Genomic DNA, 17,641 nt, shown 5'->3' with positions numbered 1-17,641 from the left:
TGCCTTCAGAAGACTTGGAAATTGACTCATAAGTTACACTGACTACTTTTATGATACTTTTGGGTCCTTTTATAAGCTTTAATGTGAGTCAATATGAACTGCCATTGAATTGGAAAGATGGGCCGGTAAACATCGCCTTTTGTGTTTCACAGAAGAAAGAAAGTCATGCAGGTTTGGAACACCATGTGGTGAGTAAATTATTTACAATTTATTTTTGGATGAATTATTCCTTTAAAAAACTAATCTCAAACAATCTCAAATAAATTAAATGCGAAGGTGTTCACCAAAGCGGTCACATTTACCTTTGCATGGCTAAATTTCACAGGCCAAACTTGAACTCCATGTGAAATCCTTCGCACGTTGAAATTCCATTAGCCAAACACAGTCATCTCAATGGGAATCTGCTCAATCTTTAATTGTGCACGATGAACTTTCGATGGTGAAAGATTTCACATGGAGTTTAAGTTTGGTGAACTTTGACCAATAGGGAAATTCTTCACCACCAGAAGTCCATTGTGCGAAATTAAAGATCGAGCAGATTCCATTGAGACGACTGTATTTTGCCTACGGAATTTCACTGTGCGTAGGTAAATGTGACTTATGTGCTTTAAGGCCAGCGTCCCACTGGCCGATTTTCAGTCATAAGCTTCATTTACATATATTGTCCCTTAGCAAAGTGAACTAATCGCAAAAGCCGATTGTTATCCACGGTGATTTTATAAACAGGCATTTTTCTGCAGTTTATTTAAACTTAAATTATTAATAAAATAAGAAAGCAGAGGCAGAAGTGTCTGTGTTCATTTAATGTAAATCAGTCAGAAACAGTCACATTTAATGTCACCCATGTCCCATTCTTAAAGGGATAGTTCAACCAAAATGAAAATTCTCTCATCATTTACTCACCCTCATGCCATCCCAGATGTGTATTACTTTTTTCTGATAAACACAAATGAAGATTTTTAGAAGAATATTTCAGCTCTGAAGGTCCATTCAATGCAAGTGAATGGTGGCCAGACCTTTAAAGCTCCAGAAATCACATAAAGACAGCATAAAATTAATCCATATGATTCCAGTGGTTAAATGTGTCTTTAAAAGCAATATGGTAAGTGTGGGTGAGAAACAGATCAATATTTAAGTCCTTCTTTACTATAAATCTCCACTTTTACTTTCACTTTCACATTCTGAAAGTAAAGTAGCGGAGTCGTATGGATTACTTTTATGCTGCCTTTTTGTGATTTTTGGAGCTTCAAAGTTCTGGCCACCATTCACTTGCATTGTAAGGACCTACAGAGCTGAAATATTCTTCTAAAAAGCTTCGTTTGTGTCCAGCAGAAAAATAAAGTAATACATATCTGGGATGTCATTAGGGTGAGTAAATGATGTGAGAATTTTAATTTCTGGGTGAACTATTCCTTAAATTGGTGTGTGGCAGACCTCCAACAGAAGAGGATGAGATTTCAGCAAAAACAGTCGGCACCTGTTCACATGCAAAATAGAGTTGTCTTTCGAGTTGGCTAGTGTAACACCACCTTAATGTGTGTGTTTGGGTTTGTCAGAGATAGAACTAACTGTCTGACAGAAGACCACATCTCGCCGGTACTGCAGGTTGAGGTCCATTGCGATGGTGGGTGCACTGTCTTGCATGAGCAAGAAAACCATCGACATCTTGGCTTTGTCACTCATCATGGCCACACACTCCGTTAGAGTCGTTAACAGGGGATACAGGGCCTCACTCCACTCACCTGACACACACACAGAATCAGCTATGTTTCAACATATCAAACACCACGATCACATATCCATATGTTTTTTTATGGGAGGGCTTTTATAAAATCTTATGTGGGCTCAGTAAACAGTAGCAATGACAGAAGGTTTACATGAAGTAAAACCAATAACAAAAGGATGAAAGACAACAGATGTGACATAAGTGAACAGTGAACACTGATTTTGCATAAGCGTTAAAGCTTAAGGGCAGGGGCTCTTACCAGGATAACTCTCCTCTCCACTACTGCTGCTGCCATCTAGAGAGGTGGAGGTGCAACAAGCAACAGTTAACTTAGCGAGTGCAACCAGCACAGCACACGCAGCACACACAAACGCTGGGCCATTTTGACTCAATGCATTATATGCAATATAAAACAAGCAAAACAGCAATGTAAAAACAAGCCAGTTTAACAACTACATCTTTTCTCCTTAAGTGCAAAGTGGTATGTTGCAATGGTCTGCCCAGAAATAGTCTAAAAGTCAAAGTCCTTCACATCTACCTGTCAAACAAATTATTTCATATTCATTATATAATGTTAAAGACTGTAAATTACTGCATGCTGACACTGCCAAGTGACTAACTGGCACAGACAGCCAGCACCAGACAGACAGCCTGTGAGCATGTTAACCAGCCAGCCAATCAAATGTAAGCACTCTGTCACATGTTCACAGTAGGCAAATATGCTGGGTCAAACAACAGAATGTTCCAGAAACAGAGACATGGCACATCAACAGATATCTTACATTAACATGGCATTGAATTAGCTTGGATCTCAATTTTTTCCATACATTTATATTGATTTGCTTTGGCAAAGATAAATACAAACAGATAAACAAACAAACAAACATATTACTAGTGTAATATCAGAGAACATACAGCATGGATTAGAGGCAGAAGAAATTCAAGCCACAACAAGTCATGTAAAAACTAATATAAGACTTGTTGCCATAGCAGCATGAAGCCTGCCTAAGGATGAACAGGTGACAGGGTGTGTGTCAAAGATAGATAGAAAGGGTGATAACAAGAGAAAGAAAGAGAACAGATGAGTATATGCATGTGTTAATGTGTGTGAGCCATTACAGATATAGAAACATAATGGATAAACAGAAGGAAATGTGAAACCAAAGGCAGAAACACATCACATCTGAAACTGCTAAGACTCCACTTTCTAGGGATGTGCAAAACTACTGGTACTAGTAGTTCTGTTGTCTGAACGATTAGTCGACCAGTCGGTTTTAAGGAAGCCCTGAATAATTAGGGTCCACAAGACCCCAATCAGATGTGTTTTTTAAGTGGTGATCACACAAGATGCATTTTTGTGTTCAAAAACAGCTAGACAGAGCACAACAGAGTGGAACAGAATGCAGGAATATTTCGAGACGGATCGGATTTCATTTTTAAAAGTTCAACCATTTTTAATTTGACATGATGTCTTAAAAACACAACACTCATGCTGCAAGGTGCTGAGAAACAAACTGTGATATGACACAACTCTCTAAAACATCTGTCTGCATGTCTACATACAGTACAGTATATTTAGAAATACTTTTTATTAAATTAAGTACTTAATTACATTAAGTACTTTTTAGAAATTCAACCTTTTCTGTTCACACATTTCAAATAGAGAACATACTAAAACTGGATTATTTGAATAAATTATTTTAAGATAATTCTTCTAAAAAAAAAACACTTTGTGCATTGTTAATATCTTGCAGTATTCTTTTTTTCTCATCATATTTTCGACCACAGTATGATTTAATTAAAATCACTGCATTATCGTCATTTTGAGACTTTTATGTTTCGTCCTTGTTAGCGTTGATAAAAAAAACAAAACAAAAAAACAAAAGGGTGCAAACAAGAGAGAAAGGCACCTACATGCGTGTGTTTCTGCACTAGTGTGGCATGCAGGGTTTAGATCAGGTGGTGAGGATGAAGATGGAGATGATGATGATGGCGAGGATGACTGCTGTTCCTGTTCGGAGGCTGAGGAATACTCCTCCATGCAGACAGGGTTGATCCAGAAGGCTTTTTTTCTCACATTACCTTTCTTAATGGCGCCGCCCTGCTGGTCAGTCTGAAACATGTCCTCACTGCTGCTGCTGTGAAATCTGTCCCTCTGCAGCAGTTTGTCCACTCGTTGGATTATACATTCCAGACTTTTGTCAACATTCCCCCACACCTTCTCCTGTAAAACATACAAACAGACACTAAGAAGGCTGAAGACAAATTGCATGTAGTACTGTAAAGAGATCCTCTTAAAGTAAATAAGATTTGCTATGAGAATTCCACCTCCTGATGGATTTCTGGATAAAATTCAATCAGGCCTGTGCTTCCTTACAAGATGGTCCATGACACTCTGGCCTCGATACACCTGATATTAATGTCTCGGGTGATCCGGTCACAACTGGAAAGCTGAGACTGATAGCGGTTTCTACCTGGTAGTAACACACATCTCAAATGCATCTCTTGTGATCACTTATGATTGGATTTTAAATCTCTGATTTCGTCACTACCCAAGTCATACTTTGAGCAGAATGCTCATTGTTATTTTAAAGGAATAGTTCAACAAAACTTGAAAATTCTCTAATCATTTACTTGCCATTCCAGATTTTCCCACTTTCTTTCTTATGCTGAACACAAACAAAGATTTTTAGAAGAATGTCTCAGCTCTTTATGTCCATAAAATGCAGGTCAACAGGATCCAAAAAGTACATGAAGGCAGCATAAAAGTAATCCACAGGACCCAAGTTGTTAAATCCATATCTTCAGAAGCGGTATGATAGATGTGTGTGAGAAACAGATCAACATTCAAGTCCATTTTTACTATAAGTCTACATTCAAACAGCACTCCTATGCGCATTCTTCTGTTTTTTGGCGATTCACCTTCTTTGTGCATATTGTCATCTATTGTCCCTCCCTTTTTTATTTCTCCTTCCTGCTCAGTAGGTGGCGATGTGTATAAAGAATGCAAATCGCCAAAAAACAGAAGAACTCTCATGAATGTGCATAGGAGATCTGTTTGAAATTCGATTTTTCGTAAAAAAGGACTTAAATATTTATCTGTTTCTCACCTACACCTATCATATTGCTTCTAAAGATACAGATTTAACCACTGGAGTCCTATGGATACTTTTATGCTGCCTTTATGTGATTTGTGGAGCTTCAGAGTTTTGGACCCTGTTGACCTGCACTGTATGGACCTACAGAGCTGAGATAGGGCCCTATTTTAAGCGCGCAGGCTCTAAGCGCAGCGCAATGCCTTAACTCATAAGCGCAAAGTCAATGGGCATGGCGATGAAGTATTGGTATTTTCATGTAAGTGTGCACTAAGTCTAGGCGCAAGTGGGTTTGGCGAAATCAGCCACGCAAGGCACTAATCTGTTCAGTGGAGGTTCATCTCCGGCACATGTCCGTCCTATTATACAGTCCATTCCCTGTCAAGCACCAGCAATATATAAACAAAGACAGTACATACATAAGAGGTTGGTAGTGTAAATTGACTGTATGAAATGAATTGGAAGAATACAAATATGGATTTACAATATTTTGGGCGACCATGTTAAATGGAGCACGTTCCTTTTATACGCATGGAAAATGTGGTTCAGGATATGGATGTAGGCTCCATTAAATTATAGAGAATGTAAGTATTATTAATCATTTTCATCTACTGACACACAATCATGGCTAGTTTTAACAGTGATTGTTTTGGCACGCACTTCACTTCTACCGGTCAACAATGATTTCGAAAAATATAATTCATTTAAAATTAAATTAATTCAAAATTAAACCAAAAATATTTCTAAATTCAAATTACACTTCAAACAAAATGAAAATATAATCAAAATAACAAAGTGGTCAAAAAAATCATACCAAATCCAAACATTTTACTCTCTACTTCCACTGGCCCCTTTTGCAGTGACTTAAACATAACAATAAAAATAATAATAATAATTGAAAGAATAAACAATGACCTCTAGAAAATGTAACACAAATCTTATATGTTTTTGTTTCAACAAACGATTTCAACAGTGATCGTCAAGGACATTATTTGATGTTTGGACATTAACTTTATTACCATCTGCTGGTGAAATCTCCAAACTGCAAATGCATGAACTGACACGAACTGACACGTGCTGGCACGAAAATTGCACTTAGATTTAGTGCTCTCACAGAAATTGGATAAGACATTGCGCACGAAAATAGAGCCCATAGTCTTCTAAAACCTTTGTTTGTGTTCAGCAGAAGAAAGAAAGTCATACACATCTGGGGTGGCATGAGGGTGAGTAAATGTTGAGAGAATTTTCATTTTTGGGTAAACTAATCCTTTAAGCTGGGTGCACTGAATGATTTTTATGGTCCTTTACGATTGCTGCTTATCAGACTGAACAATATGATTGCAGTTACAGTACATCTTGGGTAAAAGCAATGGCACATTGTGCAATATTATGCCAGACTTTACAAGACACATCAACACGATAGATCCCAATCAACACGATTAACAGCGCTGACTGGGTGTTTCATCTCATCTCATCTGGGTGTTTCTTCTCATCTTGTCAGAGGCTAAGATTCATCACAAAGTCAATTAATCGGCCGTCAATGAAGATGTCTTCCTAGTGATCAAAGACTGCCTATTCTGAGATTTTTTTTTTACAATCCACTAAGTTTGTCTCAGATGGCAAATTTGTGTCCAAAATCATACAGTGTAAACCTGGTTTTGGCTGAGTAATGTCTCGGTTACCTACGTAACCTCGGTTCCCTGAGATGAAGGGAACGAGACATTGCGTAGCTACGCATATGGGGAGTGGCTTCTTACACGACCTAGTTGAAACCTCTCTACAATAACGCCGATATTCTAATATTGGCTATGGTGTTTGAGCCCAACCTGTTGTGGCACAAAACTGTCCGCTATAAAAACAGGTGCACAGACACCATTTCCTCAGGATTTCTGACTGAGAACAAGGAGCGCATCGCTCGTGCCTCAAGAACTGAGTCTTGTAGTGCAGCTAGCGTTCGCAATGTCTCGTTTCCTTCGTCTCAGGGAACCGAGGTTATGTACATAACCGAGACGTTCCCTTACGACTCAGTACACTTGACATTGCATAGCTACGCATATGGGGAACAGAATCCCATCACGCCGCACTATACAACATAACTTCCCAGAGAGGAAACATGGCAGTGCAGTCTTGTGGGACGTCGACCGACATGAGTATGCCGCAGTGAGTGATCCTCATGTTGGCCAGGAGGAGAGTGCTCATAACGAATATATGAACTATAGTCATATAGTATAAATTAACTCCTTATGAACCCAGTCGGGAAGGGAATTTATTTATAATGAAATTGCTTGTGACTTTATGGTAAATCATAATGGCCTGAATGCAGGTGGTTGTGGAAATGATGGGGAGCCCATACTTAAAGGGAAGGGCACAAGTATATATATATTTGGCCAATGAATAGCAAGTGCTCTAAACAGAGAGGACTTGTGAAGAAAGAGACGTTACGTCTAGGTTGTAAAACCTTGCAAATGTGTTTTGAGAGGACCATCCTGCTGCAAAACATCTTGCTTTGCAAGGACACACAATTCGTCCATGCCCATGACGAGGCCATGCCTCTAGTTGAGTGTGCTTTAACACCAATTGGGCAAGTCTAACCCTGCGACTCATAAGCCAGGGTAATTGCATCGACAATCCAGTGAGAGAGCCTTTGCTTGGAGATGGACATTCCTTTTGTGCATCCTCCATAGCATATAAAGAGCTGATCAGACAGTCTGAACTGGCAAGTACGCTCAACGTATGCATGTAGTGCCTGCACAGGGCATAACAAATGCAATGATTGTTCCACAGCTGAATTAAATGGAGGAGGGAAGAAGGCCTGAAGGTGAAACACCTGCGCTTTGAAGGGCATGGTTAGGACCTTGGGTACATAGCCTTTCCTGGGCTTGACAATGGCTCTTGAAAGCCCGGGGCCAAACTCCAGACATGAATTGTTGACTGATAGTGCATCCAGTTCACCTACCCGTTTTACTGAGACCAGAGCCAGCAGTAGTGCGGCCTTAACGGAGAGCATGCGCAAATCAACAGAGTCAAAAAGTTCAAAGGGGGGTCCTGTGTTGGGCCTCATGTATTCAGATAGAAGACAAAGGCAGGCCTAACACAAGTCGTAAAACCTAACTCAGCCCCCACACATTCCATGTCGTAAATTTTACTGATAAAAATCGCGCCAAAATCAAACAAAGGGAGTCCAAAACAGACTACAAATCCATGAAGCCTTGCTCACTAAAGGATCGAACTCTCAACTCCTATTGGATGAGGCACACAACAGAACGTCCCTCAAACATGACATCATCAGGAGTTGAAATACCTCTGAAATGCTTCCAGAATTCACTTTCAGTGACTTTGTTCACCGAATATAGACGTAGCTCTTTGCTGCTCTCAGGTGCAACCTCGTGGCACAAGGAAGTAATGTCCGACTTGAAACTGTAGCCATACAATCTCCATCTCGCTGGACGAGTTGAGATCAACCGAACACTCTAACGGATCCGAAGAAGACCGCCGAACAATTCGCATCTTCATCTGTTTGCCTACAGAAGTGAAGAGATTAAAGATTTCTCTTCCATCTTCAATCAAGTCGACATTTCTGAGTTCTCCGCCAGCCCGCCGAGAACCAACAGCCGTACCGCCCGCCGACAGAGCGAGGAAACGGCCTCCCGTCATCACATGAGCCTCAAGGAACTGGGTCAGAGTTAAAGGATGGAGGAAAATACATTCTACCTGTGTCCTCATGCGATTCAAGTAAGAGGTTTACTTCTGGGCAGAGATAGAATATTATAGTGTGTTATTCTTGTGTTTCAAGATTTTTGCTTGTACAGTTTACGGACCGCCATGTCCGCTCATTAATACTCAGGGTATTAATTATCACGATTTTGTTTTGCTATATTGTGGTCCAACCAAATTGGATTGTTGTGCAATTTCGCCATCGCGGGTGAGACCGCAACTGAGTTCATCCATTAAAGAGTCAAATAACGCGGGACTGTTTACGAGCCATCCACCGCGTCTCTGAGCAATGAACTAAACAGCTGCTTTCCCTCCCACGATTGCGAAATCAGCTTTAGGGCTGTCACTTCTCTCTCTCTCTCGTACTAACCACACACGCACACATACATGCACGCGACCCCTCACAAACATTCTGGCACACATTTTTGGCTCGTAGATAGCTTAAATGCTAAAGCCCAGCTTTGTCCCTAAGCTATCGTACAAGCGGATACACGCGGTAACTGCAGACGCCATCTCCGCCCCCATTCGCGGTCATATTCCCTGGCCGGAAGTCTCGCGTGACATACTCTCCACGAGAGTCACGTCCGCCATTTTGTGCGCGTCCCTCCTTATACACACTGTCACACATGCACACCTTATGTGTTATAGGATTATTTTATTTCCATATCTAATCATATCACTGTTAGTTTGTAGTTGTAAGTCGGAAGTTTATTGACTGCATTGTATTAATTATTAATTGATATTACTGCATAAATAAACTTTGTTTATATTACAAAGAGAGGTGTTTTGGTTTGTTTTGCATACGCCTGTGTCATGCTGACGGGATGTCAGTGCTCGGATTCAAACCTTCATTTACTGTTTTTTTTCTCCCGAAAATCGATATTCTTCGGATGTCGATTTTCCTAAGAAAACAATCTAATATTGAGACTGTTATACTATCTGGTTATTAGTCCCTGATTCCTGGGTGGTGCCTCGTCAATGTTAATCCTTATTAATATTCTATTGATTTGATAATTGATAATTATCTTTGATGATTGAATTTGAATGATCAATAAGCTAGTGTTAATTTTAATTAATGTTTCATCGATGTTAACAATTGACGATTATCTTTGATAATTGTTGATTTAAAGGATTAAAAAAGCTAACATTGATTCTCATCAATGTTCTATTGATTTTAATAATTATTAATTATCTTTGATAATTATTAATTATTGCTAATAACCAAACTTGCTCCTAAACGTAGCACACTACATTTACTGGAGCCCCATACGAGGTTTTAATGAGTTAGATTCAATTAATTAATTTAAATATTAATTAATAACTAAAGAAATAATGATTAATTATTTCTGATAGTAACACTGATCTAAACAACCAGTAAAGGCCTACACCTGTGAGAGCTTTTAGGACTAAAGTTAAGTCCCAAGTTGGGACTGTAGCCAGCTGATGTGGGTTTAATCGTCTTGCTCCTTTAAGGAACTTTATGATTAAATCATGCTTGCCTATAGAGGCGCCAGCTTCATGTGTATGGTAGTTGCCACATACACATTGAGCACTGACAGGGTGAGTCCTGAGTCTAATCGCTCTTGAAGAAATATTAGAATTTCATGTATGGGGCAGTTTACTGGGTCCTTACCATATAAGAGACACCAATCAGTGAACACCTTCCACTTTAGCGGGTAGAGGCATCTTGTGGATGGTGCTCTGGTCTGTAAAATGGTATTCATGACTGAATGCGTCAGTTCTGGTGCATGCAGTGCCACACATGCATGCAGTGTTCAGGGACCACACATGCAGATTCCACAGCTGGGGCTGGGGATGCCAGATTGTGCCTTGCGCCTGAGAGAGGAGATCCCTCCTCAGTGGTATTTCCCATGGCGAGCTGTTCAGCATCACTATCGTTTCTGGAAACCATGGCTGGTTGGGCCATTTCAGCGCAACTAATAGAACCGATTCCTTGTCCTCTCTGACTTTGCATATGACAGAATGAATCAGGCATACCAGGTAAACGCATATTTGCATTTCGCCAGCCATTTGCGTGCCATTGTGTCCATTCCCAGCAGGGCTTGGGACTTTAAGTACCAGAGGGGACAGTGGGCATTCTCCACTGAGGCATATAGATCAATTTCCGTTTTGCTGAGTATATCCCAAATCCTCAATACAGTTTGAGGATGAAGTCTCCATTCGCCCGGTATCACCCCTTGGCGTGACAGTAGGTCCGCGCCGTAATTCAGGCGGCCTGGGACCTATGTCTCTCTGAGGTAGAGGAGATGATGCTCACCCCAATGGAGGCAGCGACGTGTCAGCCTCAACAGTGGCAGTGAATTAATTCCACCTTGGTGGTTTATATATTGCCACAACTGTCATGTTGTCTGAGCGAACCAGGACATGACAGCTCGCTATTTCTGACTGAAAAGCCTTTAATTACAGCCGATAGCTCTAGGCGGTTGATGTGCCACGTCCTCCTCGCACCTGTCCAGGTGCCGAAAGTCAGGCATCCATCGCACAATGCCCCCCAAACTGTGTTGGAAGCATCCGTGGTCACCACTTTCCACCTGACAACTTGGGACTTCAAGTACCAGAGGGGACAGTGAGTATTCTCCACTGAGGCAAATAGATCAATTTCTGCTTTGCCAAATATTTCCCAAATCCTCAATACAGTTTGAGGATGAAGTCTACTGATTTAGGCACCGTGTGACAACTTGCCCCAGCGAGACACCATGCTGGTAAAATGCAGGAGCTGTCCATGGTTCTAAAGCAGCTATACAGCGGCGGGATATAGTGATGCTCATGTGCCCTTGGCGCCAAGCACATCGTGGCACAGCGCTTCAGCCAGCAATGAAGAGGTCTCATGTGTAAGAGACCTAATGGACGGATGCTGGAAGACAGCGGGCTCTGCTTTCCGCTTCAAAGAGCTGTGCCCATCAGGAGTGCTTTTGTTGCACGTGCTGATACGCAGGTGCCGGTGAGGCTGCAGGTATGGGGCTTTTAGTCGGGTGCTGGCTTGAAACAGAGCGAGGGCGAACAGGCTGTGATGGACTCCATTTGGGCATAAAGTGTCTCATAGCCTGTGACTGCTGCTGAGTCGCAACATAACGCTCAGCAAACTTATTCAGAGAGCCGCCAAAGAGGCCAGCTGGAGACACTGGAGCATCCAACAGAGTGGTTTTTTCCTCATCACTCATTTCTGAGGGTCAGCCATATATGTCGATCCAGAACTGCCAGGTTGCCCATGGACTTGCCGATGGCCTGCGCAGTGACTTTCGTGGCATGCAGTGTTAAGTCTGTATCGGTGCGGAGCTCTTTGAATGTCTCCGGATCGAAGCTGTGCTCGTCCATTTGCTTGAGGAGCTTGGCTTGAAATACCTGGAGCACCGCCATTGCGTGGAGTGTTGATCCAGCTTGTCCTGCTGCGGAGTAAGCTTTTCCTGCCAGTGTGGACGTTTGTCGACACGGTTTGGAAGGATGTATGGGATGTGATTTCCACAGCCTGTTACTCGCTGGGCAGAGGTGTGCTGCTAACGCCTCCTCCTCAGGGGGTAATTGGGCATAACCGTTTTCTTCTCCATGATCAACATTAAAGAGGATGGCATCACTGCGCGAGTGTGCCAAGAAGGGCATACGCCAGGACTTAGATAGTTTGTTATGAACTTCGGGGAAGAATGGGGCGTATTTGCAGGACGCTGCCGTCTGACGGCGTCCGGACTGCAGGAACCATTCATCGAGGCGAGACTGTTCAGGTTCCTCTGGGGGAGACCACTCAAGGTGAAGCTCTTCGACTGCCCATGTAAGGATGTGGAGCATCTCCCTGTCAGTGTCACGTGCACGTTCCTCTCCACTGACCACTCGCCTGATGCAGCGAGAGACATGACTTCATCATGATTGTCCCCAGCATCAGAACCGCTGCACGAGACGAGGCGAAAATTCCGCCCGCTGACTCGTGTATATCGACGGCAAAGGTGGAAGGCTTCTAGACAAGAGATGATCGCTGTCTTGAAGGAAGAAATTCTGAGGAAATGGTGTCTGTGCACCTGTATTTATAGCGGACAGTTTCGCGCCAAAACAGGCAGGGCTCAAACACCATAGCCAATATTAGAATATTGGCATTACTGTAGAGAGGTTTCAACTAGGTTGTGTAAGAAGGCACTCCCCATATGCGTAGCTACGCAATGTCAAGTGTACTGAGTCATAAGGGAACTGTATTTACTGAACATTGGATGTGTGTGTTTGACATGTGATTGGATCACAAAACCTTGTTTACACCTGTATTAAGTGCTGCCCATTTATAATTGGATTGCCCTGAATGGATGTTAATACAAGGTGTAAACAGGGTTTTTTTAAAACAAAACAATACATCTCTACTAACTCATTAAATTTGAGTCTGAAATGTCATGTTACAATGATCCATATTTTTTTTATATTATGAGATAAAGCATAATCCTTCAAATTTATTTATCTTTAAAAATGTAAACCCTAAAATCACAACTTTTTTTCAGACAATGCCAATATTCCAGCATCAAACTCGATGTGAATAGTTTTGTAAAATGTTTGCGAATATTCATACTTCCATGTAATTTAGTCCCAAAGCAGCAGTTGTCAGCTCTGTCTTACCCACTCTTCCTCCTGCCAATCAACTTGAAGAGACGAGCGACTGTTTCTGCCACTCCATTTAGCCAGCAGTGTGTCCTGATCATTTCTAAGCATCACCTGCTCTGAGTCAGCCGAGGGGGAGTTTTTAGAGGCGATGTACTCTGGTCTAGCTGCATTCAGGGCCTGCACTGCAGATGCCAGCAGCTTACAGTCACATACCATTACCAGCTGCCGTGTCTAAAAGTGAGAGAAAGAGAAGGACCAGTTAAAAGACAGTTAAAATATAGCCATCTCTAGACAACACATACAAAGCAAGTCAACACAGTACAGTTTCTCAATAATTTCTTAATCATGATTTACACAGGGTGTCCGATTTAAAAAACAGATGGAATATTTTGAAGTCAGGAAAATTAAATGACATAAATTCTATCAAAACTGATCTCTGCCTTGGTTAAAATCTAAAAGTGCCACTGAATGGGCAGTAGCTATAGAGCGCAACAGTGCTCGCACACATTTTTTAAATCTGATTTTTCCCATTCATTTTTTTCATTAGGCATTTTTTTAAAAGAGTTCTGGGCCATGAATCAAGCCAACCAGCTCCGAGGGGAATCACAAAATTACAAACTTTGATTTTAAGGTATAAGACAGTGTATTTAAAGGTGCACTCAATAATTTTTGTGTTTATGTCATCTTGGACATACACGGACCCCTACTGGCGTGGATGTAGCATCATTCTTTGCAATAGTTTTCAAGTCAAGTCATTTTTATTTGTATAGCGCTTTTCACAACACACATCGTTTCAAAGCAGCTTTAAAGGAAATCATGCATTAACAAAAAAACGAAACTGTAATATCTATAAAGTCTTAGTGATCATTGTGTAGTTTGATTAAATATTATTGTAAATTGTGTATAAAAATTAAATAATTAAATAATAATTGTATTTAGAACCCCTGTGAGCAAGCTGAAGGCGACTGTGGCAAGGAACACAAAAGTCCATAAGATGTTGGTTAATGGAGAATAATAACCTTGGGAGAAACCAGGCTCACTGTGGTGGCCAGTTCCCCTCTGGCTAAACAACATGAATATAATGCCAATACTAGTTATTTGCATGCAGTGCAAGTCATGGTTTAAAATTTGTAAGCACTGAGGTCCAGTGTTTAAAAAAAAAAAAAAAGAAAGATTTTAACTGCAGAAGTTCACATAGATGCATTGTCCTTTGTTAGTTAGCTGATGAAGGCTTTTGTTGGCAATTAAATGATAGTCTATGTATTCCATTTCAAGAGTGCAGTCCATCAATATACAAAGGTGATGCAGGCAGAGATCAATGAGGTGCATCGCAGTTCAACAGGCAGGTCATTTCGGTGAGGTTCGGTGGGGCCCATCCTAAGTCCAAGGTTCAGGCAGTGGCATATTAAGTATCCTAAGTCTTACAGTTGGAGTTGGCATCAGTTCATCCTCTCTGAAGTGATGTCTGGCTAGCACCGGCTGTTGTTTGTCGTCATCACTCAGCGACAAGTAGCAGTGGAGTCCGACACCAAGCAGGAATGGAGCTGGATTTGGCCGGCTCTGGTAACCTTGGGATATGAATCCCGAGGTTGAGACATGGAAACAAATAGAAAAATATTAGCATAGATGCCATTCAATTTTATGCAGAGTTATAGTTCATGATAGATGTTCCTGGTTCCGGCAGACCTAACTAAAGCAGCCAAATTGTGAGTTGATGGATAAATTAGGTGTATGCCTGGCTAAATAGATGAGTCTTTAGTCTAGACTTAAACTGAGTGAGTGTGTCTGCATCCTGAACAGTGTTTGGGAGACTATTCCATAGTTTAGGAGACAAATATGAAAAGGATCTACCTCCTTTTGTTGATTTTGATATTCTTGGATTTATTAACAAGCCAGAATTTTGTGATCATAATGAACATGCCGGAATATAGCGTGTCAGAAGGTCACTTAAGTACTGTGGAGCTAGACCATTCAAAGCTTTGTATGTAGTTAACAGAATTTTAAAATGAATATGAAATTTAACAGGTAGCCAATGTAATGACGATAAAATTTGGCTAATATGATCATATTCCTTGGTTGTAGTCAGCACTCTGGCAGCTGCACTTTGAACCAATTGAAGTGTATTTATTGAACTTGATGGACATCCTCCCAGTAATGCATTACAATAATCTAGTCTTGAGGTCATGAACGCATGAATTAGTTTTTTGGCATTAGAAATAGAGAGCATGTGTCGTAACTTAGAAATATTTCTAAGGTGGAAGAATGTTATTCTACAAACATTGGAAATTTTATTTTCAAAGGACAGATTGGTATCAAATATAACACCCAAGTTCTTCGCTGTAGAAGATGACGTAACAGTACATCCACTGAGAATCAAATTATATTTTAGCGGCTTATTTTTAGAGGTTTTTGGTCCAATAATTAATACCTCTGTTTTGTCAGAATTTAGTAGAAGGAAATTTCTGGCCATCCAATCTTTGATTTCATTGATACACTCTGCTAATTTGGAGAATTGTGAATTTTCATTGGGTTTAGAAGAAATATAAAGTTGGGTATCGTCGGCATAACAGTGGTAACTTATTCCATGATTCCTGATAATATCTTCCAGGGGAAGCATGTATAAGGAGAAAAGCAGAGGCTCTAAAACTGATCCCTGTGCAACTCCATACTTAACTTTTGTTTGATTTGACAATTCCTCGTTTACACATACAAAGTGGTAGTGGTCTGATAAATAGGACCTAAACCATGCTAATGCAAGTCCATTAATGCCAACATAATTCTCCAGCCTATTCAAGAGAATGTTGTGATCTATCGTGTCGAATGCAGCACTAATATCTAAAAGCACTAGAAGTGAAATGCAGCCATGATCAGATGATAAGAGCAAGTCATTTGTAACTCTGATAAGTGCAGTCTCTGTACTGTGATGGGGCTTAAATCCTGACTGAAATTATTCATATATACCATATCTCTGTTGAAATGAACATAGTTGGGAGGACACTACCTTTTCTAGTATTTGAAATTGATCTGTAATTAGCCAATTCTCCAGGATCAAGCTGTGGCTTCTTAATAAGCGGTTTGATAATTATCATTTTAAAGTTTCTTGGGACATGTCCTAAGGATAGCGAGGAGTTAATAATATTAAGAAGAGGTTCTGAGATTACAGGGAATACCTCTTTTAAGAGCTTAGTTGGTATTGGATCTAACATACATGTTGTGGATTTTGATTTTTTGATAAGTTTTGTTAGCTCTTCATGAACTATGACAGCGAAGGATTGAAGTTGCGCGTGAGGAAAATTATGAGACACTGTTTTCTGAGGTACTGTGACATTTGATTGCATAGTTTCAATTTTATTTCTGACTATTTCAATTTTATCAGTAAAGAAATTCATGAAGTCATTACTATTGTGCTGTGACAGAATATCTGGTTCAGTCGATGCTTTATTCCTAACCAATTTAGCCACATTACTGAATAAAGACCTAGGATTGTTGTGGTTATTTTCTATGAGTTTGCTAAAATATGCTGACCTGGCAGCTTTTTGTGCCTGTCTGTAGCTACAGACACTATCTTTCCATGCACTGCAAAATACCTCTAATTTTGTATTCTTCCACTTGCGCTCCATTTTCCAAGCTGCTCTCTTGAGAGCAGAATTGTGATCACTGTACCATGGTGCAGGGCTTTTTAATCTAAGGGGGGTGACACTATCAAGAGTGCTAGAGAAGACTGTATTTATATTTTCTGTTATTACATCAAGTTATTCTAGACTTTTTAGCTTACTGAGTAAGTGAGACAATTCTGGAAGATTATTAGTGAAGCTATCTTTAATGGTCAAAAGAATAGTTCTACCTGAACGATAGTGTGGTGTAGATTGAGTGACATTAGCTGATCGCAGCAAGCAAGCGACGAGGTAATGATCTGAGATGTCATCGCTCTGCGGTAGAATTTCTATAGTATCAATACATCAACATTTCTATACATCAACTCCATATGACAGAATTAAATGTAGCATATGATTATGCCAATGAGTTGGTCCTGTCACATTTTGTCTGACTCAAAGAGAGTTGAAAATATCAATAAATGCTAATCCCAATGTGTCATTTTCATTATCTATGTGAGTGTTGAAGTCACCAACAATTAATGCTCTATCTACATTAACTACTAGATCTGATAGAAAATGTGCAAATTCACCAAGGAAACCAGAGTACGGCCCGGGTGATCTATATACTGTAGCAAGGGCAAAAGACAACAGAGATTTTTGTATTTATATCTGACGGTGTCACATTAAGTATTATTAGTTCAAAAGGCTTACTTATATCCTGTCCTCTGAGTAACACCAAAAACTTCACTGTAAATTGTAGCAACACCTCCTCCTCGACCCTTCAGATGAGGTTCATGTTTATAACAATAACCTGGGGGAGCAGATTCATTTAAATTAATATATTCATCCAGTTTAAGCCAGGTTTCAGTCAAACACAGCACATCCAAACTATGATCTGTAATAATTTCATTTACAAT

General features: G+C 40.5%; 1 protein-coding gene across 1 annotated transcript in view; it reads right to left on the bottom strand.

Annotated features, from left to right (window-relative positions):
* The window catches only part of LOC127446613 (inositol polyphosphate-4-phosphatase type I A-like), a 58,656-nt gene that overhangs the window by 6,713 nt on the left and 34,302 nt on the right, over positions 1-17,641 (bottom strand). The window contains exons 16-20 of the mRNA XM_051707671.1: positions 14,554-14,696; positions 13,144-13,359; positions 3,641-3,950; positions 1,986-2,021; positions 1,570-1,742 (exon numbers count right to left, since the gene is read on the bottom strand). Coding sequence (XP_051563631.1) covers positions 1,570-1,742; positions 1,986-2,021; positions 3,641-3,950; positions 13,144-13,359; positions 14,554-14,696 — 878 coding nt within the window. The remainder of the gene's footprint in view (positions 1-1,569; positions 1,743-1,985; positions 2,022-3,640; positions 3,951-13,143; positions 13,360-14,553; positions 14,697-17,641) is intronic.

This window comes from Myxocyprinus asiaticus, chromosome 9 (genome assembly GCF_019703515.2).
Source record: "Myxocyprinus asiaticus isolate MX2 ecotype Aquarium Trade chromosome 9, UBuf_Myxa_2, whole genome shotgun sequence".
NCBI classification, from domain to species: domain Eukaryota; kingdom Metazoa; phylum Chordata; class Actinopteri; order Cypriniformes; family Catostomidae; genus Myxocyprinus; species Myxocyprinus asiaticus.
This window is presented reverse-complemented; position numbering and strand designations above follow the sequence as displayed.